Source organism: Macaca thibetana, chromosome 19 (genome assembly GCF_024542745.1).
Source record: "Macaca thibetana thibetana isolate TM-01 chromosome 19, ASM2454274v1, whole genome shotgun sequence".
NCBI classification, from domain to species: domain Eukaryota; kingdom Metazoa; phylum Chordata; class Mammalia; order Primates; family Cercopithecidae; genus Macaca; species Macaca thibetana.
The window spans coordinates 17,872,215-17,892,035 of record NC_065596.1 but is presented as its reverse complement, the minus strand read 5'-3'; the positions used below and the strand labels follow the sequence as shown (position 1 = coordinate 17,892,035).

The 19,821-nt window shown below is 61.7% G+C and overlaps 2 protein-coding genes across 3 annotated transcripts in view; one reads left to right on the top strand and one right to left on the bottom strand.

Moving 5' to 3' along the window:
- Positions 1 to 19,821, top strand: part of TRIP10 (thyroid hormone receptor interactor 10) — a 550,254-nt gene that overhangs the window by 26,528 nt on the left and 503,905 nt on the right. The gene's annotated exons all lie outside the window — the stretch shown is intronic.
- The window catches only part of MLLT1 (MLLT1 super elongation complex subunit), a 76,086-nt gene that overhangs the window by 5,106 nt on the left and 51,159 nt on the right, over positions 1 to 19,821 (bottom strand). The window contains exons 4-8 of one of the 2 annotated variants that reach the window (XM_050770385.1): positions 16,208 to 16,351; positions 11,418 to 11,543; positions 6,678 to 7,235; positions 2,482 to 2,569; positions 941 to 1,049 (exon numbers count right to left, since the gene is read on the bottom strand). In XM_050770385.1, coding sequence (XP_050626342.1) covers positions 941 to 1,049; positions 2,482 to 2,569; positions 6,678 to 7,235; positions 11,418 to 11,543; positions 16,208 to 16,351 — 1,025 coding nt within the window. The remainder of the gene's footprint in view (positions 1 to 940; positions 1,050 to 2,481; positions 2,570 to 6,677; positions 7,236 to 11,417; positions 11,544 to 16,207; positions 16,352 to 19,821) is intronic. The other variant, XM_050770386.1, reaches the window with a different exon arrangement.

Sequence of the window (19,821 nt, the reverse complement as noted above, 5' to 3'; positions counted from 1 at the left end):
CCTCCCACCAGCAGCTCCCCTGCAGTGAGCCACTGCTCCTGCTCTGTCTGCGGTGGGTGGGAATCCCGCCATGTGCCTCTGGCTGCACATGGAGGACCAACCAGGCCCTGCCGCCCAGCCTGCGGGAAGGTGGCTTCAGTGAACAACAGACAGCTGCAGGCGCCTGTGAGGCTCCCATGCACCTTGCTGGGTGCAGGCTGGTAACCAGCCCTGTCTTCAGTAGAAGCCACTGGGGCCTGAAGGCCTCAGCCTCACAGGAGGAGGGACTGACTGCCGGCTCTGCTACAGCTTTGGAAAAGCCTGGGCCCCTGCCCACTGAAACCTGTGTGCCCGGGGCCAATGCCCGCATGTTCTCTGCTGTCGCTTGGCTGGAGGCCGAGCGCGCGGAGCTCTCCCAGGTGGGGTCACACCAAGGGTCCTGCATATCCCAAGGAGGCGCTCGGCACCCCCGTGCCTCTTGGGGAAAAGGCCACAGGCAGCCAAAGCTGTTCCCACACTGGGTGTCGGCTGTCCCAGGACGGGGCTCCCCATGGATCCTCACCAGTGTAAGGCAGGTGGGAAAGGACTGGGAGTCTCCTGGCCCGAGAGCAGAGCAACAGGCCTGCTCCCTCCCCCCACCTCCAGCCAGGGCTCCCTCCTGCACCCCTCCCTGCCGGACAGCCTACACCTGCCAGCGACCACGAGGAGGGACAACACCCAAGGCCCCAGATGGGGGCAGCCCTTGAGGCCCTCAGCCTCAGGGACCAGGAGAGGACACACAGCCCCAGACCCACCCCAAGGCCCAGGCTGGACTGAGGCCACCTGGGGACGGATCCTCGCTTTGGCCCTCCCAGGGGACCCTCCAGTCCCAACCCCACCTCCAGCCTCACAATCACTGCAGACCCAGCCAGAGGCGCCCCGGGTGGCCGCCTCCGCCCACTGGCTCCCGCCGGGCAGTCACCTGGAGTCCCTCCCCGGGTTGGTCTTGCCGGCAGCCTCCTCGCCTGACGAAGAGTCATCCTCGTCGGACTCCTCAGACTGCAGGTCCTCCACCATGGAGCGCAGGGGTCCTGGGGAGGCGGGGCGGGGAGGGAGGGGAGACAAGGGCAGGGCTCCGCTGAGCCTCCAGGGTCCCTCGCGCACGAGGCCACACAGAGCTTCTTGACACTGGTGACCCCCAAATGCACACGCCAGCCCACCTGGGGGTCCCTGTGACCATCTCCAAGAACTGCCCCCACACCGGCAGCCACCCCCTTCCCCAAGAACCCCCTGGCTCCCCCATCCCTCCCTACCTTCCTGGCCCTGCTCGCAGGCCTCAGGGGCCTGGCCGGCAGTGGGCGCGCAGGGCCCCTCCATTGCTGCAGCCGGAGGAGAACCCCTCCTCTGCTCAGGGCACAGAGATCAGAAGCTCTGCCGAGAGCCCAGGGAGGGCGACGGAGCCACAGCCCGGCTTGGAAGCTGGGCCTGGGGCCACAGATTTCTCTGCCTGCGCCCTACGCCGGCCTGCCCACCCCCTCGGTAATCCCCTCTGCTGCTCCCAGTCCACCGTCCTCCCCTTTCTCCAGAGGCACACGGTTCCAGTCCCCTACAGACGGCATCTTGGTTTATATTCCTGTTACCAAGGCAACAGAGGGACACAAAGCCCTCAATTACCTTAGTCACATGATCCCGCTTCAGTAGGTCCCCCTCCCTTCCCGGCAGATAAGAACACTTGGAGCGAGTGTGGGCTTCAAGGGCCCCATCCCCCAGCCCCCTCGGCAACTGCACGGCTGAATTCCAGGCCAGACTCCCTCCACAACCCCGTACACTCCTCTCCCCCAGCCCCCCGGCAAAGGATTCCAGGCCAAGGGGGAAGGAGGCTCCTGTTCCCATACAGGAGTGGAAACGCTTCTGGCCTGGGAGTGGGTGCTGGGGTCTGGGCTGGGGCTCGGGGCTCAGGGCAGCTCTCCCGCTGTGTCCTGCAGGCTGCCTGGTCTCCACGGCCCTCCCCACTCTGGGGCAGGCTGGAGCAGGCCTATGTCCTTTCGCCAAAAAGCCTTCCCTACTCAGGGTGGCCTGCCTGGAGAGGGAGAGGACACGCCAAACACTCCGGCAGCAGGAGACCCCGGCCGTCCACAGGCAGCCAGCGCCTCAGTGACCCTGGGGAGCGGGTGGGATGGGCGGAGGAGGTGATGCCGTCTGTCCATGGTCCCCAGCAGCGCAGGGAGGGTTCTGGCCATGGGCAGGGCCCTCACCAGAAGCCCCTCACCAGCCTGGCTCCAGGCACAGGGTGCATGCCAACAGCCACCACAAGGAGCAATGCCCCAGGCCTGGCTGTAGATCCGGTTACCTGTTCCTGCTTTGCTTTTAAATATAGACTCTCCCAAGCCACCAAAACTCTCCATGTACAGATCTGCGCGGCCCAGCCTGCGCAGGCAGCGGACACTGAGGAATGCGCATGCAGCCTGAGCTCCAGGCCCTGCCCGGCCCCATCCGTGCCCCCCGGCTGCTCTCCGTACACACCTTGGCTGTGGTTCTGAGATGGCTCGAAGTCCGAGTCTGAGCTGGAGTCTGAGCTGGAGCTGGAGTTGGACGGGCTGGACTGGGCAGACTTCACCCAGTGGCGGGGCAGGGAGGGAGGAGAGAGGAGAGCTGTCACCTCTTAGCAGAGACAAAGGGGCCCCTCTGGCAGTGGCTATGCTGAGTGGGTCTCCCCCAGACACCCCCAGGGTCTCAAGGGTACCCAGGTGTGCCACTGAGAACGCACTAGGGAGCCAGCGCCCAGGCCATGTGATGCCTACAGCCTCCCACGCCAGCCCTAGGACGCCCCTGGATTCTTCCCACTGAGCGGTGTCTGGGTTTCCCGTAGCGCCAGGAGATCTTGAGGACCACGTGGGCTCTCCTGTCTACCCAGGCAGGTGCACAGGGGACTGGGAGGGAGGCTGGGGCAGGGGCCTGAAGTCCCACAGGTGGGTGGGCCTTGCCTTCGTCCAAGAAGGCAGGCATTGACTGGTGTCGCAAAAAGGTCTGGAACAGGAAAGCTGGGTGTGGACACTTCTTGTTCTGACCCAGCGCTGTCCTGGGGCTCAAGGGTGGCAGAGAGCTCCGTCTCCCCACCTATGTGCTGCTCCTACCACCAGCTGCCCGAGACACTGAGGAGTGTGTGTGCACAAGGGACAGAAGCCATGGGCAAGCCTGGCCAGACCTGCCTCCTCCTCCCACAGCCGTCCTTCCAGGCTCAGCCACCAGGGGGCAGTAAAAGCCACAACAAGGACACAAGGGGTGCGATGCCAGGGCAGAGGGTGGCAGTGCGGGGCAGGCGGTTATGGGGCGGAGGTTCAGCTCCTGGGTGGACGGGAGTCAGGCACTGCAGACACCTGCACGGGGAGGGGCCCACTGTTCCAGGCCCACATTTCTGCCAATGGGCTCACCCCGAGGGGTGTGCCAGAGGACGCAGTGGGCCCAGGGCAGCCCCCTCACCTTGGGGGCCCATCTGGTGGAACTAGGTGGCTTGAGCCCCTCAGACCAGTCCTCTCCAGGGTCCTCCCTCCATCAAGAGGAAGCAGCTGGTCTGCTGGGTTCTGGCAGGGGCCGCTGCAGCCGCCAGCCATGCAAGGGAAGCCGCGAAAGGAGTGCTGAGGTGCTGAGCCGGTGGGACTCAGGACCTTGAGTGCCTGGGGGCCCCCGGCCCCTCCCCTAGCATGTGGATGAGGGGCCCCACGAAGGCCCAAGGCCTCCCCATGCAGCAGGTCCAGACTCACCCTTGCCTGAGAGGGAAAAGCACTCTCTTCCCAAGGGTTTACTGCAGCCCACCCCAGCCCCCTCCTGCCCCTCAAACCAGCCCCTGCCAGCACCCCTCCCCACCAGCACAAGCCCGCCGTGGTGCCCATCAGTCACTGCCCACTCAGGCCACCTGAGTCCCGAACACATACCCCAGAGCGTCCAGGACCCCTGGCTGGGCCTTCCTGGAGCTGTGTGATGCACAGCCTAGACTTCTGTTCTTGGGGGCCAGGGGTGAGTAAGGGTGACTGAGAGATGGCCTGTTGAACCCCAGCCTTCTGACCAGCAGGCCTTGCTACTCAGACCAACGCCGTCCCATTTTTCCCAGTGCCTCAGTTTTCCCAGCACTGCCAGCTGCCTACACATGGACCAAGGCTAGTCCTCTCTTGACCTCCGGATGGAACCCCTGGGGCAGAGGGGTGGACACCAACCTGGAGGAAGGTGGACTGGGGAAGTATCCAAGGTCCCGGTCCCATATCCCACACACTTTCGCACTAAGGGTGGGGCGGGCGGCACAGTTCAGGCAACCAAAGGAGGCTGTGCAAGGTCAGCAGGGATGGAAGCGGGGAGGGTCCAGAGCCCCGAGAGGCCTCCTAAGCCTGCCTGGGCCAGGAGTCCTGGCGCCATGCCGGACAGAGGAAAGCCAGTCGGCAACACGTGCCCCCTTTCCTTCCACCCAAATCCAAGGGGCAGCGAGGAAAATAATCCAGAAATGGTCTCAGCCAGAAGAGGCCTGAGGTGGTGTGGTCAGAAGGGCCACCGGAGCACGCCCAGGGCTTAGAGGGAGGGCGGAGCAGATGGGGTCCACAACTGGCCTGAGGGTAGGCGGTACCGACTGACTCCAGATCCCCAAGGGCCAGGGAGACCCCAAGGCAGCAGCTGGAGGACGTGGGAGCTCAGCCTGGGGACTCGGCCCAAAGAGCTGCCCTACGAGGGTGGGCGTGGGCCGGACCCCAGCTGGTGCAGACTCCTCCGATGGCCGGTTCTGGTAGCACAGCCACACACAGCCTCCAGGAGGGGCGGCCCAAGACCGCCAAGGGGAAGCCGGGGGGCCAGTGGTCTGGAAGGCCGATGTGCTTCTTCACCACAGCAGCCTGGGCTTCGGCGAAGCCCCTGGGGGAGAGGCTGTCAGGGGCTCTGTGCTGCTGGGGCCTGGGTCTCCCTCCCGCACAGACCTCGGGGCGCTAAGCCGCATTGCTCAGAAGCCTCTCAGCACGCGGCACGCTCTTCTTCAGCCAGGAGGAAGTCCCAAAGCCTCCGCCAGCAACTCCAGCCTCAAGGCCACCCAGCCACTCTGAGCAGCAGTGTCCTAGGTGGCAGGAAGCTCCCCACAAAATATTCTAGCTGTTTGACAACACTGGTGGCGGGAGCCAGGAGCCAAGTCACTCACTGCTGGGGGCCAGGCTGGGTGGGCAGAGAGGAGCGGAGCGGGCCATGGAGCCACCTTGCCGCTGCCCAGCATGCTGCACACCCAGCCCCAGGAGCCAGAACGCCTCGGCTGGAGATGCCTGGCCTGGAACTGCACGTCACCCAGTACCTATCCCTGACCCTGGGGTAGAAGAGAGGGGACAAGCACCTGCCCAGGGCTGTGGTTGCTGCCCAGGCAGAGAAGGGGGCAGGCTTGGTGCCCAGCAGGCACCACCAGGCCCTCCCACAGCTGAGAGGGCTACTGAGACGGCCCGGGACTTCCGGGAGGCGGCACCGGCCCCCCCCCCACCTCAGGGTCACAGCAGATGGTGCTGTCTTCAGCCAGGGCCAAGCCATGGGGAACACCGGGCACTCAGCCTTGCCTGCCCATGTGTGTCTATGAGGCAGGATGCACTGTCACCCAGAGGCTGGGCCATCACCCCCAGGCAGCCCCGACACCTCCATGAGGGCCCTGGGGGCAATCAGCACTGCCCACATAACCCCCTCTGGCTTTGTGGCTGGGACCTGCGTTCAAAGCCCCAGCGGCTTTTCAAAGCCTCAGCAACCCTGAGGCAAAGCTTCCCCTTGAGGGCAAGCCAAACCCACAAAAGGCCCCTGAGGGCTGGGGCTGGCAATAGAGGTGAGAGGCCCAACCTTCATCCATTCATTCATTTTCACCTGGCCCAGTGTCCGTTGTCTGAATGCCAAGTGCCAGATAACAGCGCTGGAAGACACCACTGCCATCCCAGGCCCCAAACAGGGTCTGGCCACAAGACCATGAGGTGATTACCGGCTCTTGTGGCTCAAGTCATGTCTGATGCAGTCCTCTGAGAATGTCCGGACGCAGTGCTGTGGGACAAGCCCGCAGCCTCTCATGGTGAGAAGGCCGGTCCCTGAGAGGGGTCCTCGTTCCAAGCTCAGACACCGGTGGGGACAGATGTGAGCATCTCCAAGTCACAGCTGTATGTGATGGGTGTGGGCGGGAGGGATGCTCTTGACCCCACCAGCCACCTAAGAAGGGAGCCGGGCACGGCCCAATGGCTCCTCATGGCTAGGGGCTGTCTGAAGTCCTCATCATTAACCCTCCAGACAAGGGTGAGTCTCCCAGATGCCCTATTAGCAGAGGGAGCACACTCCAGGCTGGGCTGACCGCACCATGGTCAGAGCAATCGTGAGACATGCTTGCCCACTGGCACCAGAGCGGCCAAGACCTGGGCCCGTGCAGGGGGCTGCTGGAGGAGGCGAACTCAGGACCTTGGGACCATGCCATCATGCTTTACCAGAACCACCCACAAACGCCACCTAGGAGGCAAGGAGGGACTCCTCATGAGGCAGACTTTTATCACCTGACAGATGGGGAAACCGAGGCCTAGTGACGTGTGGAGGCCCCAGGTTACAAGGAGCCAGCGGGAGGAGCGGCTGGTGAGACCTGAGGTCCGGGCTCAGATCCCACCTCCTTCCACTGTTCCAGAAGGGAGGCGGGTCCCACCACACTGCCCGCACCTCGCTGCCCTGCCCCAGCGCTCACTCACCTCGGACTTGAAGGAGGCCTCGTCCTCTGAGTTGGACTCCTCCACCTCCAGGGCCTTTTTGGCCTCCCGTGGCTCACTCTCGGCCTTCACCTTCTCCCCTCTGGCGCTGCTCTTGTCCTTGGCCGGCTTCTTGTCCGAGAAGGAGGAAGAGGTGCGGGGCGAGGTGCCTGGAGCACTCCGGGACCCCTTTGAGCTGCTCTTCTTCGGCTTCTTGGCGCTGGGCTTTGGCGAGTCGGCGGTGGCCGGCCGCTTGCTGGAAGCCCGGGGCGGGGGTGGGGGCGGGGGCGGGGGCCCACCCTTGGGGGACGTGCTCTCCAGCTTGGTCTCTTTCAGGGCCATCTTGGGCTCCTTGAAGGCAGCCTTGGGCGGGGGCGCCTTCTCCTCCTTGGGCAGCCGGCCCTCGCCCAGCTTCCTCGAGGTGTCCTTGGAGCTCTTGGCCTGCTCCCGCTCCAGCTCCTTGGAGGAGCTCTTGCTCTCGGAGTCTTTGCGGGGCCGCTCCCGGTGCTCCTTGGTCACCTTGTGCGGCTTGGAGGCCTTGCTGCTCTCCTTGTTGGCGTCCTGCAAGGCCCAGAGCAGGGAGGGCAAGGGGAGAGACAAGGTCACATGGCACTGCGGGGCGCCCTGCTCCACCACCCCTGACCCCTACAAAGCATAATCCACCTGATTCAGCCTCAGCTAGAGAAACTCTTCCATAAAGCAAAAAGGTAAGGCAGCAGGTGAGAGTTTTAAATGGAGTTCTCCCTCTAAACTACTAGGAAGTGTCAGCTGGTCCCCGGCGGCGGCAGGCTAAGCTTCCCCTCTGAATTGAACTGACATTCCCTGAGGGATTCAAGAAGAGCACAGGGTGAGTCAGGCAGAGCACGGCCACTTCGCCCGCGCCCGCCGCGCTAACACCTCACAGCTGGGCCCGGGAAATTCAGAGGCTCTGCTGGCACTGCGGGGTGCTGGCGGGCACTGGAGGCAGCCCTGCCCCTCATCCCAGCCTCCATCTCCAGCATTCACGCTACGTGCGGGAAGCTCAGTGCTTCCTGCTCGGTCACTCAAGGCCTTCCGTTCTGAGCCCCGCCGGCCCCTCTCTCCAGGACTCCACTCCCCTAGGGTCCAGCCGGCTCAGGCCTGGCTTCGGGGCGCCACCTGTTGAGTGCCCACTGAGTCCCAGGTACCACACAGAGCAAACAGCTCCTGGGCTTCTCAGAAGGGAAACCGCCTGGGTCGCCTTCCTAAAATACTGAGGACATTCCTAGGTCTCCGCCTCAGAAACCCAGGGGTTTAGGGTGGAGCCGGACTCGGGGGCTGATCGCATTGAGGACAGACGTAAGATGATGGCAGAGAGCAGCAGGACGCAGGCCCAGGGGTGAGCTCAGCTCTGACCTGACACTGCAGGACTCGGCAGAAAAGCCCAGCCATCTGTGTCTGCTTCCCTGAGGAAGAGCAAGCTACCACCTCAACCCAGCACACAGCGTGGGGGCTGCCAGCACCGCGGCTGGGGCGGCACAGCCCGCGCCTGGCCTGGGCGCTGCTGCTTGTATGCTGTATGTTTCTGCCCTACACCCCGTCCCACAGGCACGCTGCCAACACTCCCGCGGCGGGAGCCACGCCTTCACCTTCCCTACGGAGACCCTGTGTCACCCCACGCACCCCGGGGCACTGAGCAGGCTTCTTTGCCGTCAGCCGCCTGGGACTCCACCCTTGCTAGGAAAGGAGCAGCGGCCAGCAGGTGCACGGCGGCCCCAGAGCCTGTCCAGACGATCACGCACCTGGCCTCCCGGCACAGAAGCCAGCAGCAGCCAGACCCTGAAGGCCCTGGGGAGGGGCTCTGGGAGCAGTGAGAGTACCAGGGAGGAGGGGGGTCACGCTTCACAGCTCCCCCAAAGACATGCAGGAGGGGCAGGCTGGGCAGAGGCCTCTCAAAACCACCTGAGTGTCCAGGGACAGACTCCTCCCTGCAAAGAACCACAGGGCAGGCAGAGCAGCTGGCCATCTTCTTGCAAAGCCACAGCCCACGCTGAGTGTCAAAGGCTCAGGAACAGTACCAGTGGCTGTGAGGCCTCAGCCTGGCTCTTCCACTCGGGGCGGTGGGAGTGTCCCCAGAATCCCCCCAGCTGGCCTGGGCCATGCAGGGCTATCGGGGGGGTGTCCTCTTGGAAGCTGGGCTGTGGAATGGGGCTGTGCTCCACAGCAGGCTACTCCCCAGGGAGGGAGGTGTGAGACACTGAATGCCACATGCCACCTGGCCTCTTCAAACAGGGGACACACGCCCAGCTGGGCCGCAGGAGTTCAGCCGGGGTCACAGCCACCAAGGGCAGAATGAGAGCAAACTCCAAAGGCACACCAGAGGCCCCTAACACAGTTCCCACTGTGCGCCCCTGGCCTGGGGTCAGCCGAGCCGCCACTGCCACCAGGGCCTGCCCGGCTAGGAGGAGCCTTCCCACCCAGGCACACAGGCACCCGACACCACAGGTTCTGAAAATAGGCACTAAATTTTTTTTTTTTTTTTTTTTTTTTTGAGATGGAGTCTCCCTCTGTCACCCAGGCTGGAGTGCAGTGGTGCGAGCTCGGCTCACTGCAAGCTCCGCCTTCCGGGTTCACACCATTCTCCTGCCTCAGCCTCCCGAGTAGCTGGGATTACAGGCACCCGCCACCACGCCTGGCTAATTGTTTGGATTTTTTAGTAGAGACGGGGTTTCGCCGTGTTAGCCAGGATGGTCTCCATCTCCTGACCTCGTGATTCGAATTAGGCACTAAATTTTCAGCATAACATGAGCACTCTCCAGGGTAAGAAGCCATGAAAATCACGTTCGCAAGGTTGTCTGTGAACCTCCACGGGAAGCAGCAACCAGGCCGAGTACCTGACATCACATGGGTGACACCCAGCTCCCTGAAGCTGATGCCAGGCAAGGCCATGAGAGGGTCCTGCCCCCTCTACGAGGCTGTGGTTCCTGCCTGCCACGCCACTCTTGAGTGAGGGCTATGAAGGAGGGACAAACCCCAGGACTGAGTCCCCCAAAGCTGCCACAGCTGCACTCACCAGCAGTCCCCCAGCCTGGGGATTCTGATGGGCAAGGCCCCAAAAGGCCCACCTATCCCATCTCTCTGGGCTCAGGGAGCCCTGCTGAGGCCCCTCTGCTCGCAGCGCATGGCCTGGCCACTCACTCCCCAGGCAGAGCCAGTGACCGACGGAGGGCGCTTAGCCGGGGAAGAGGCCGGTCCATAGGCCTGTGCCGTCCAGGGCTCCACGGTGGGGTTGGCGGCTCATTCACTAGGCTAGGGTTTGGGGCAGAGGGGCTTTCTTAAAACGCCCTCAGCAGACAAGTGCCTTGGCAGGACCCTGTGCTGCCCGATTCTTCCCCACAGATGCCGCCTACATCTCTCCACCCGGTGGCTGGAGAAGTCTCCAGGGACAGAGAGGGTGGAGCCGGAGGACCCTGCCCACAGGCCTCCTGAGCCTAGTGGATCAACTCACCAGCTGGGAGCTCCAAGGGTCTCAAAGACACTCCGGCAAGAGAAACCACGAGCAGCCCCAGCCCCGCCAGCCCCAGGGAGGGCACCTCTCCAACCGGGACGGCCTTTCTACACAGGGCTTTAGGTGGCTTGAAGTGACCCGTGCAGAAGAAATCCTGTTGTGGTGGCTGAGAGGGACGCTGCCAAGATCCCCAGCAAGAGCTTTCCTTCGTTGAGCCTCCACAAGGCTCAGGCAGAGACAGGCCAGGAGGCCGAGCGCGGAGACCCCAGGGTTCCGTTTCCTACTCAGACACTCTGGCAAGTCTGACGATTTCTAAGACCTGCTGGCCTTGGGGAAAGAGCCAGAAAGACCTGCCTGGGTGCTGCAGTTCTTCTCCCGTGCGGCTGACGGTGAGTCTGTGAGGCAGCTGGAGAGCCCTGCCTGTCCCACCTGGGATGGCCGGGTCCACACGCAGGGCCCGGCAGACAAGTGAGGCAAGGAGAACGGAGAGGACCAGTGGAGAGACGTGTGGGTGGCGGGCACCGGGGAGCTGCCCCGAGGGCCCGTGCAGCTCGGTCTCCAGGAACGGCTGCGCTGAGTGGGCGGCTATGGAGGACTGGGGCGTGCTCAGGGGTTAAAGGAACACTGTGATGCCATCCAAGGGCTTTCTAGCTTGTCTTTTGAACTGCCGCTCAGGGACGGTTTAGAGAGAGAGGCCTCAGAAAGGCCGAGTGCCACCCACCTGACCGACTGGGATGAGATGACACCATAAAAAGTTTCTTCCACACTGGAATTCAGCTGGCGCCCACCTGGCTTCCCCTGCCCTTCCCCCACGAACCTCTGCGGTGAGCCATAGCCCGAGATGCAAAGCCTGGCATAGCCAAGGGCAGGAGTAGCCCCAGCTGCCCTCAGGAGGGTTGAGGAGGTGGGCAGCTGCAGCCTAGACAGACACTCTACCCAGCGGCCGCCCCAGCAGCCGTCAGCGAAGCTCTCAGGGCTTCAGGCCGAGCAGTCCTGGGACCCTGCCATCACTTGGCAGAACGGGAGAGGACCAGGCAGGGTCTCTGGCCTCAAGATGAACAGGACAAAGAGCCCACGATCACGGGCTTATTCCTGAAATCCTAGGGAAGCGGCAGTGCGCAGCGAGGGGTGTGCAGAGAGCTCAAAGAGGAAGACGCCAAGGGAGCGAGTTCAGGTACGGAAGGCCCAGCCCAGTGGAGGGAGGGCGCCGGGAGGGGCCAGACCTACCACAGCTGGGCCCGGCGCTCCCATGCGACTGGGCCTTCCGCCTCACTAACCTTGGAGCCGTGGGATGGTTTGGTCTTCTTGGGGTCAGAGAAGGCAGAGAGTGGAATTGTGGGTAACATGGGGTAGTCGGGACTGGGCCTGGACACCGTGTCTGCTCCTTCGGGCATTACCATCACCTAGTGACAGAGAAGAGACAGTCATTATCGATGGGCAGGGGGCAGGGGCCACGCGGGCCGGGCTGAAGGTGGTGGGGCTTCCCTCTGCAGGAGGGAGAAGGGAGAGCCTCAGCGCTTTCCCGAAAGAGTCCCAGGCGCTTCCCCGCTGGGGACTGGGTGCTGAGCACACAGATGAAGCAGGCATGGGTGGGGAGCGAAGAAAAGCCCAGGGTCCCAGGATGGCTGGGCCCAGATGGGGCCACGCGGCCTTCCGGGAACAGCGGACCGGAGGGCTGGCCCAAGAAGACTTGCGGAGCACACTGAGAATCATGAGAAGGCAGCGTGGCCAAAGCCTGACCTGCATGCTAAGGTTTAGGGGGAACAGCTAAGAAGTGTGAGAGGCCAGCCAGATGCCCGCAACAGGCAGGGAGCAACTTCCCGGGGTGCACACGGGTGCAACTCCAGTGGGTCCCACATGCCCAGGGGAATGAGCCGTCCTTGGTGTGCGGTGACTGCAGCTGGCCCGAACAGGGCAAGAGCACCCAGGCTGAGGCTGAGACCAAGGCAGACGACCTGTGCCTACCAAGGGGGCTCTCTGCAAAGCAGGCCCGAATGAGCCAGCGAGCCCGCAGCACGGGGCACCTGCTCCTGTGCTCCGTCAGAGGCTACGGATGACGAAAGTTCTGGGGTCCTTCCAGGAGGGCTCCCAGGAAACACCTGCTGTGCAGGGGGAAGCTCAGAGCAAGGTCTTGAAATACCAACACTGCAAGTTTAGGAACACCACCACCACAGAGAAAAGCCTCCCAGATGGCCGCAAGAGAGAACAAAAGGCGAAAACACACTTCAAAAAAAAAAAGTATTGAAGTTGGTAGAAGAAGCACCGCTAACAGCCTTGAGCACCTGCGGTTCCCAGCCAGCCAAGCCTTTCATCTGAAGATGCTGACGTCATGCGGCCATGGGGACACAGGCTGAAAAGAGGGCCCCCAGGGTCCCCACTCAGAGCTGCTTCTCAGAGCCTGTCTGACCGTGATAGCTCAGCACCGACAGCACGTGTGCCCCAGCCGTCCCTGAAAACATGCCACGGGAGGCCCTCCGCGCTCTGGGGCACGCACACCTCACAGGCTCACGGAGGAGCCACAGAAGGCCGCCATGCACAGACGGGCTTGCCAGGAGGCTGAGCCCCATTCCCGCTCAGGCCCAATCCTTTGACTCTCATGGTAATCTACCTTCTTTCCCCTCAAAACAATGCCCTAGACTGACTGTTTCAGGATCACGCAGTGTCTCGCTCTAGCACAGACCCTTGAGAAAAAGGAACTGGGAACTGAACGCACAGATGACTCCCACCTCCTACAAGGCACTGCCAGGAGGACCAGGCTCCCCAACGGAAACAAGGACCCTCAGCCACGGGGGCAGAGATAAGACATGGTCCTAAGGGGCACAAGGCTGGACCGGCGGAAAGTCCTACCCGCTCTCCCTTGAATTACCGATCTCCAAGTGACCCCAGCAAGAGGAGCAGAGAAAGCAGCGCTCGCTGACACAGAAAGCAGCCCCTCCTCCCGGGTCTCCCAGCACCGACAGCTCCGCGGCGGGGGCTGTGGTCACCTGCTGCTAGACGGCCACTGCCTGGTCCTGGGCAGCCCCAAGAGGAGCCCCCGCCACTGAGACCTCTGGCTGCTGCTAAGGCTGAGAGCCCCACTCAGCCATCAGCCCAGGGCAAGCCCCGGAGGCCTGGAAAGTTCCTGCCCAGCCAGCCAGCTCCCCGGGCAGCCCACCCTCAGAGGGCAGAGCGCCCAGCGCCTGGGGCAGAGACCCCCCACGGCGCCTGCTGCAGCCTGCGTGCCTCTCTGTGGAGCCAGCGCTCCCTCCTCCTGACAGGCCCTTCCTCCCAACCTCGCCCCATGCCTCCTCCCCGCCCCTGGCTTTTATGTGTTGAGGCGATGGCCTCAGAGCCTTCATCGCTGCGGAGGAAAGGAAGCCGCCTCCCACAGGGAGCGAGGTCCTGGCTGCAGCCCAGAGAGGCCCAGGGAACGCCACTTCCCAAAGCCACGCCGCCACGGAACCTCCGGGGACGCCCAAAAACCCTACTGCAAACGCGGTGAAAACACCTGGCCATGAAAGAAGGTGGAAAAGCGGAGCCAGGAGGGCGCTGGGACCCAGCCCCCACACCCTCGGGCCACCCAGCACTCAGCCACGCCGTCCACAGAGACCCACGCTGTCCACATAGATCCACGCCATCCACACAGACCCACGCCGGCACCACCCTCCCCAGATCAGAACCACAAGCGGGGCTCTACGAGGATAGCAGCAGGATGCACTCAAGCTTCTACATGGACAGACGCCTCCTTCCTCTTAGGAAAACGACGGCCACCAAGGATCTGACTGTGCCCCAGGAGGAGGAAGGGGGACTCCCCAGCCCAACACCCACAGCCATGGTGCCCCCAATTCACCCAGGAGGCGACCCACTCCACCCGCATACTCAACACGTCACATGTGCCACATACACACCCATGACACATTCACACACTCCCAACACACGTCACACCATATATGCGTGACACACCACACCCACGTCCCACAAGTGACACGACATACATGCCATGCACACACCATACATGACACATCAGACAGCATATGTACACACCACACAACACACATATATACATGCCACACACACCACATGCCCCACGTGTGACACCACACACCACTCACCCCATACATGCTACACGTGCCACACACTGTACACGACACACCCCACACATGTACAACCACACCCCACACGTGCATGCCACACCCCACACATGTACTACACCCCACACATGTACAACCACATCCCACACATGTACAACCCCACCCCACACATGTACAACCCCACCCCACACATGTACAACCACACCCCACACATGTACAACCACACCCCACACATGTACATACCACACCCCACACATGTACATACCACACCCCACACATGTACATACCACACCCCACACATGTACAACCCCACCCCACACGTACAACCACACCCCACACATATACAACCACACCCCACACATGTACATACCACACCCCACACATGTACATACCACACCCCACACCTGTACAACCACACCCCACACATGTACATACCACACCCCACACATGTGCATGCCACACCCCACACATGTGCATACCACACCCCACACATGTGCATACCACACCCCACACATGTACATACCACACCCCACACATGTACAACCCCACCCCACATGTACATACCACACCCCACACATGTGCATACCACACCCCACACATGTACAACCACACCCCACACATGTGCATACCACACCCCACATACATACATACCACACCCTACCCCACACATGTGCATACCACACCCATGTACATACCACACCCCACACATGTGCATACCACACCCCACATGTACATACCATACCCCACACATGTACATATCACACCCCACACATGTACATACCACACCCCACACATGTGCATACCACACCCCACATGTATATACCATACCCCACACATGTACCACACCCCACACATGTACAACCACACCCCACACATGTACACCCCCACCTCACATGTATGTACCACACCCCACACATGTACAACCACACTCCACACATGTGCATACCACACCCCACACATGTGCAACCACACCCCACACATGTACAAGCCCATCCCACACATGTGCAACCACACCCCACACATGTACACACCACACCCCACACATGTACATACCACACCCCACACATGTACAAGCCCATCCCACACATGTACAACCACACCCCACACATGCCTACCACACCCATGTACAACCACACCCCACACATGTACATATCACACCCCACACATGTACAACCACACCCCACATGTACACACAACACATACCCCACACCACACACAGCACTCACACCACACACAACACACGTACATACCACAAACACCACACATACATACACATGACACACCACACACCGCACACGACACACAACACGCCACCCCAGCCCACTCCATCACAGGCTCAGGCCGGCACCCAGGCAAAGGGTCTGTGGCCTTGGGCCCTGAAGGTGGCATTGCTGTCCTGTGACCAGGCCTCAGCCTGCACATCCCTCCCTCCATGCACCCCCCTCCATAACCGCCACCAGCACCTGTGCCCACCCTGTTGCCAAGAGCCCTCGTGGGGAGCTCTGCCCCCACATAGGGTCCGGAGGGCTCAACTCCAGCCACCGCATGGGGGTCCCGGCCACATGACTCCTGGAGAGCCCTGGCCCCAGAGCTGGCACTGTCGTCTGGCCTCCCGAAGTCAGAGGTGATGGCGATGCGCACGGCGGGGGCCCTGTGCGGAGGCCCTGCCCGGCTAGTTACAAGCCAGCTCCAGGCCCAGCCACGCGGTCAGACCGGCCTCGCGCCCATCCCTTCCCGGCACTTCCTGCAGGAGGGTGTTAATTACCCGCGGCTACCCAGAAGCACAGGGTGACCAGCAACGAGTCACCTGCAGCGACCACGCCCCGGCACAGGTTGCGGAGCTCCCAGGTCCCCTCCAGCTCTGTCGGGCGCTGCCGTGTGACCTGTGCCTCGGGTCTCGGCCCCCAGCACCAACACCTCTGGCCGGGCACAGGAGGCCGCAGCGGAGCGTCCTCGGCGGGGCGGCCCCTCGGCGGGCAGGGGTGGGGCACACTCACCCCGCCGGCCCGCAGGAGCTTGTACCGGAACTCCGTGGTGGGGTTGTTGAAGGTGAGCTTCTCGCAGCGCAGGTGGTTCACGGGCGGGTTGCCTTCCAGGTTCAGGAACAGGTCGTAGGTGAAGCAGACCTTCCTCGGCTCCTCCTGGAACAGAGAAAACAAGAAAGTCCACATCAGAGGGTGGTCGTGGGGCAGGGACAGAGCTCCCCACTGGCCCTGGTTCTCCTCTCTCCCTCACCAGACCTCCGCTCCCCTCCCTCCGATTTGCACCCACTTCTCTCTCGGGGCGCCTCCTGCCCTGCCGTTATTCAAAATCGAACAACTTACTAAGTGCAGCTAACTGGGTCTTGTAGGCCCCACGGCAGAAACAAAGCTCATTCATAGCCATGCTCTCGGACGGTTACGGGAAACACGTACCCCCTTCAACCCTTGCAGCACCACTAACGGACAGGGAAACCGAGGCACAAAGGCACCAACTAACGCATGGCAGCGCTGAGACCTGCCCCAGGCCTCTGGGGCCCACGATCTCACCACCTCCACTCCCTGCTTCCTTTGCAAGGGGAGCCAAGCCCAACAGACGCGGGACGCAGGATGCAGACTCAAACGACAGAGCAGCGCCCAGAGGGGGCAAAAGTACAAGGTCACGATCCAGTTTCCAGGAGGCTCTGTCCACTTTGGGGGCCGCCCCGCACCCTCACCACCCCAGAAGACAGGGACGCTCTGGCATGGGGCAGCGCTGATGAATCTTCCACGTGAGGGTGAGAGGAGCTCATGTGACGGCCTGGAAAAGGGCTGTGAGTGAGAGGCTGTGATGAGCACAGCAAGGCCGGGAGGGCTCAGGGCAGGCAGGCTTGTGGGAAGGAGCCGTCTGCCCGGGCTCCCGTGGAGGCCCAGCAGCATGTGCAGGGGCTGCGTTTCTGTGAACCTGGAAATTTTGAAGCAAGACAATTTCATCTGCTTTTCCTTAAGAACCTCGCCCCATCCCAAATGATGTAAGCCACAGGTCCCAGTAAACAGAGATGTGCTCCTGGGAGCAGGGACGTCAGGCTGGTAAGAAAATGGAGTGGACGGGGAGTGTGGGAGAACGGCACCGTGACAAGCCCGAATGTCACATGGAGGAAGGGAAGTTTTCATAGAAACAACGTGTACGGGTCGGGCGCGGTGGCTCACGCCTGTAATCCAGAACTCTGGGAGGTTGAGGCAGATTGATCACTTGAGGTCAGGAGTTTGAGACCAGCCTGGGCTACATGGCAAAACCCTGTCTCCAATAAAAATGCAAAAATTAGCCGGGCATGGTGGTAGGAGCCTGTAATCCCAGCTACTTGGGAGACTGAGGCAGGAGAATCACTTGAATCCGGTAGGCAGAGGCTGCAGTGAGCCAAGATTGCACCACTGCACTCCAGCCTGGGCGACAGAGAAAGACTGTCTGAAAAAGAAACAAACAAACAAACAAACGTGCAGGCTCACGTTCTCACATTATGGGCAGCTGGTGCTTGATAAGGGTGACGAGACCACTCAGTGGGGACTGAGGAGTCTCTTCAACCAATGGTGCTGGGACAACTGGATACCCACCCATGGGAGAATGGAGGTGGCCCTACTTCACCCACACACAGGAAACAACTCAAAATGGATCAGAGACCTGGACAGAAGCACTAACGCCACACGGCTCTCAAGAAAATACAGGTGTCCATCACGACATTGCATTAGACAATTGTTTCTTACAATATGACACCAAAAGCACAGGCAACTAAAGAAAAATAGATCACGTGAACTTCGGAAACATTTCAGAATTTTGGCCCAGGCATCATGGTTTATGCCTGTAATCCTAGCACTTTGGGAGGCTGAGGCAAATGCAGAGACACGGGTGAGTGGGTACCGGGGGCGGGTGGGAGGTGCAGGAGTGGCTCTAACAGGCAAAGGGTTTCTTTTGGAGGTGATGAAAATATGCTGGAATTTAAAATTTGTGATGATTGCACAACACTGTGAATATACTAAAACCACTAAATCTGCACAGTTTAAAAGGCTGAATTTTATGATAGGTGAATTACAACGCACTTTGTTAAAATGCAGTTCACCGGCATAAAAATAACTAAGAGTATGGGCGTCCCGTGAAGGCTTCTGAGTTGGGGAACACTCTCAGAAGCTCGAGACGTCACACTGGCTCAGTCAGCAGTGGGGACGCAGGGCAGAGCTCCGGGCCCGGGGTCCTCTGCACCCTCTTTATTCTCAGCCCTTTCCCCAGCAACCTAAGCTCGCAGGTGCATGACCACATCCTCAGTCCTGGCAAGAGGGGACAGACCGAGGGGCTTAAGGTGCTGCAGCAGGCCATCTCTCCCCAGCCTGCCTGCAGTGCCAGACGGTTTGCACAGGCGGCACCAGACTCTGCAAGCTCTGGGGACAGGTGCCTCCTGGGAGTCGGGGACTAGCTAGCAACACAGGTGGCAGAGGCAGCTCCTGCGGCCGCCCACGAGTCCCAGGTGCACCTGCATGGGAAGGAGCCTCCAGAACCACAAGTCCGGTCAGGGCGGACAAGTGAACAGGTTCCCAACCCAAGGCCAGCCGGCGTGGCCGACAGTGACCTTGTGTGGGGAAAGCCCCGATCTCAGAAGAGTGGGTCTCTGTCCCAGCCCCAGGCGGGGAGGCGTGACCCGTCTGGGCCAGGCTAGGACTCCCTCCCCTTGTCCGAGGGGACGTGTGACTTAGGCTCGGGTAAGGAGACGGAAGGGAGGGCAGCCTAGGGAGAGCTTTCCTTCCCAAGTCACAAACAAAACTGCAGGGACAAAGTTTCTCACCACCGCTCTTTGTCCTGCCAAAACTCGAGGGTGGTGCCGGCGGGGGCGGCTTCCTCCACAGCACTATGTGGAGGGATGCCAGGCCCTGGCACCTCCTGCCTTCATGTCCTGTAAGAAGACCAGCCCTTACAAGAAGCCCCACTGCACACTTGGTCTGAGCAACTGGACGTATCCCTAACCGACACGCCCCCTCCAAGTCCACACTTCTCCTACGCTGCTCTTCCTAAGGACTCAAATGTGGCCGCGTGCCCCTCCTCTGTGCCCCTTGCCTTTACAGAGACACTTGTCCCAGGGGCTGTGGGTCCCTGCCAAACTGGGAACCTGGGACTATGAGGACTCCTCTCCTGTCTTCCCCCGAGGGGCGCAGCTGGTCCAGCTCCAAGTGAGCCACGGGAGTGAGATGCTAGGGCAGACTGGAGGGGGGATGGTGCAGCACCAGGGGTGGGAGGGGCTGGGAAGGCTCCCTGGGGGCTGTGGTGGGGTTGAAGGATGGCCAGGAGCCGGTCAGCTCAAGAAGGCTAAGAGGTGGATGGGTGCCCAGGCTGGACCGCCAGGAGCATGCACAGCCTCACACAGGAAACAGGGGCACGGGCCAGTGTCCTCGCGGGACCCCCGGGCTCCGGCGCGGCTGCGGTGGGGAGAGGTGGTGGTGCTGCCCCTGAGGAGGGGAGCCCCGTCCGGAGGTGGACGAAGGTTTCAGCTCAGGAACAACGGTCACATCCAGGTCTCAGGAAGCCACACCCTCCGGCCTACGGCGCAAAGGGCAGACGCAAGCCGGCACTTCTGGGCGCAGGGCTGGCTGGAACCTGGCAGATAAAGGGG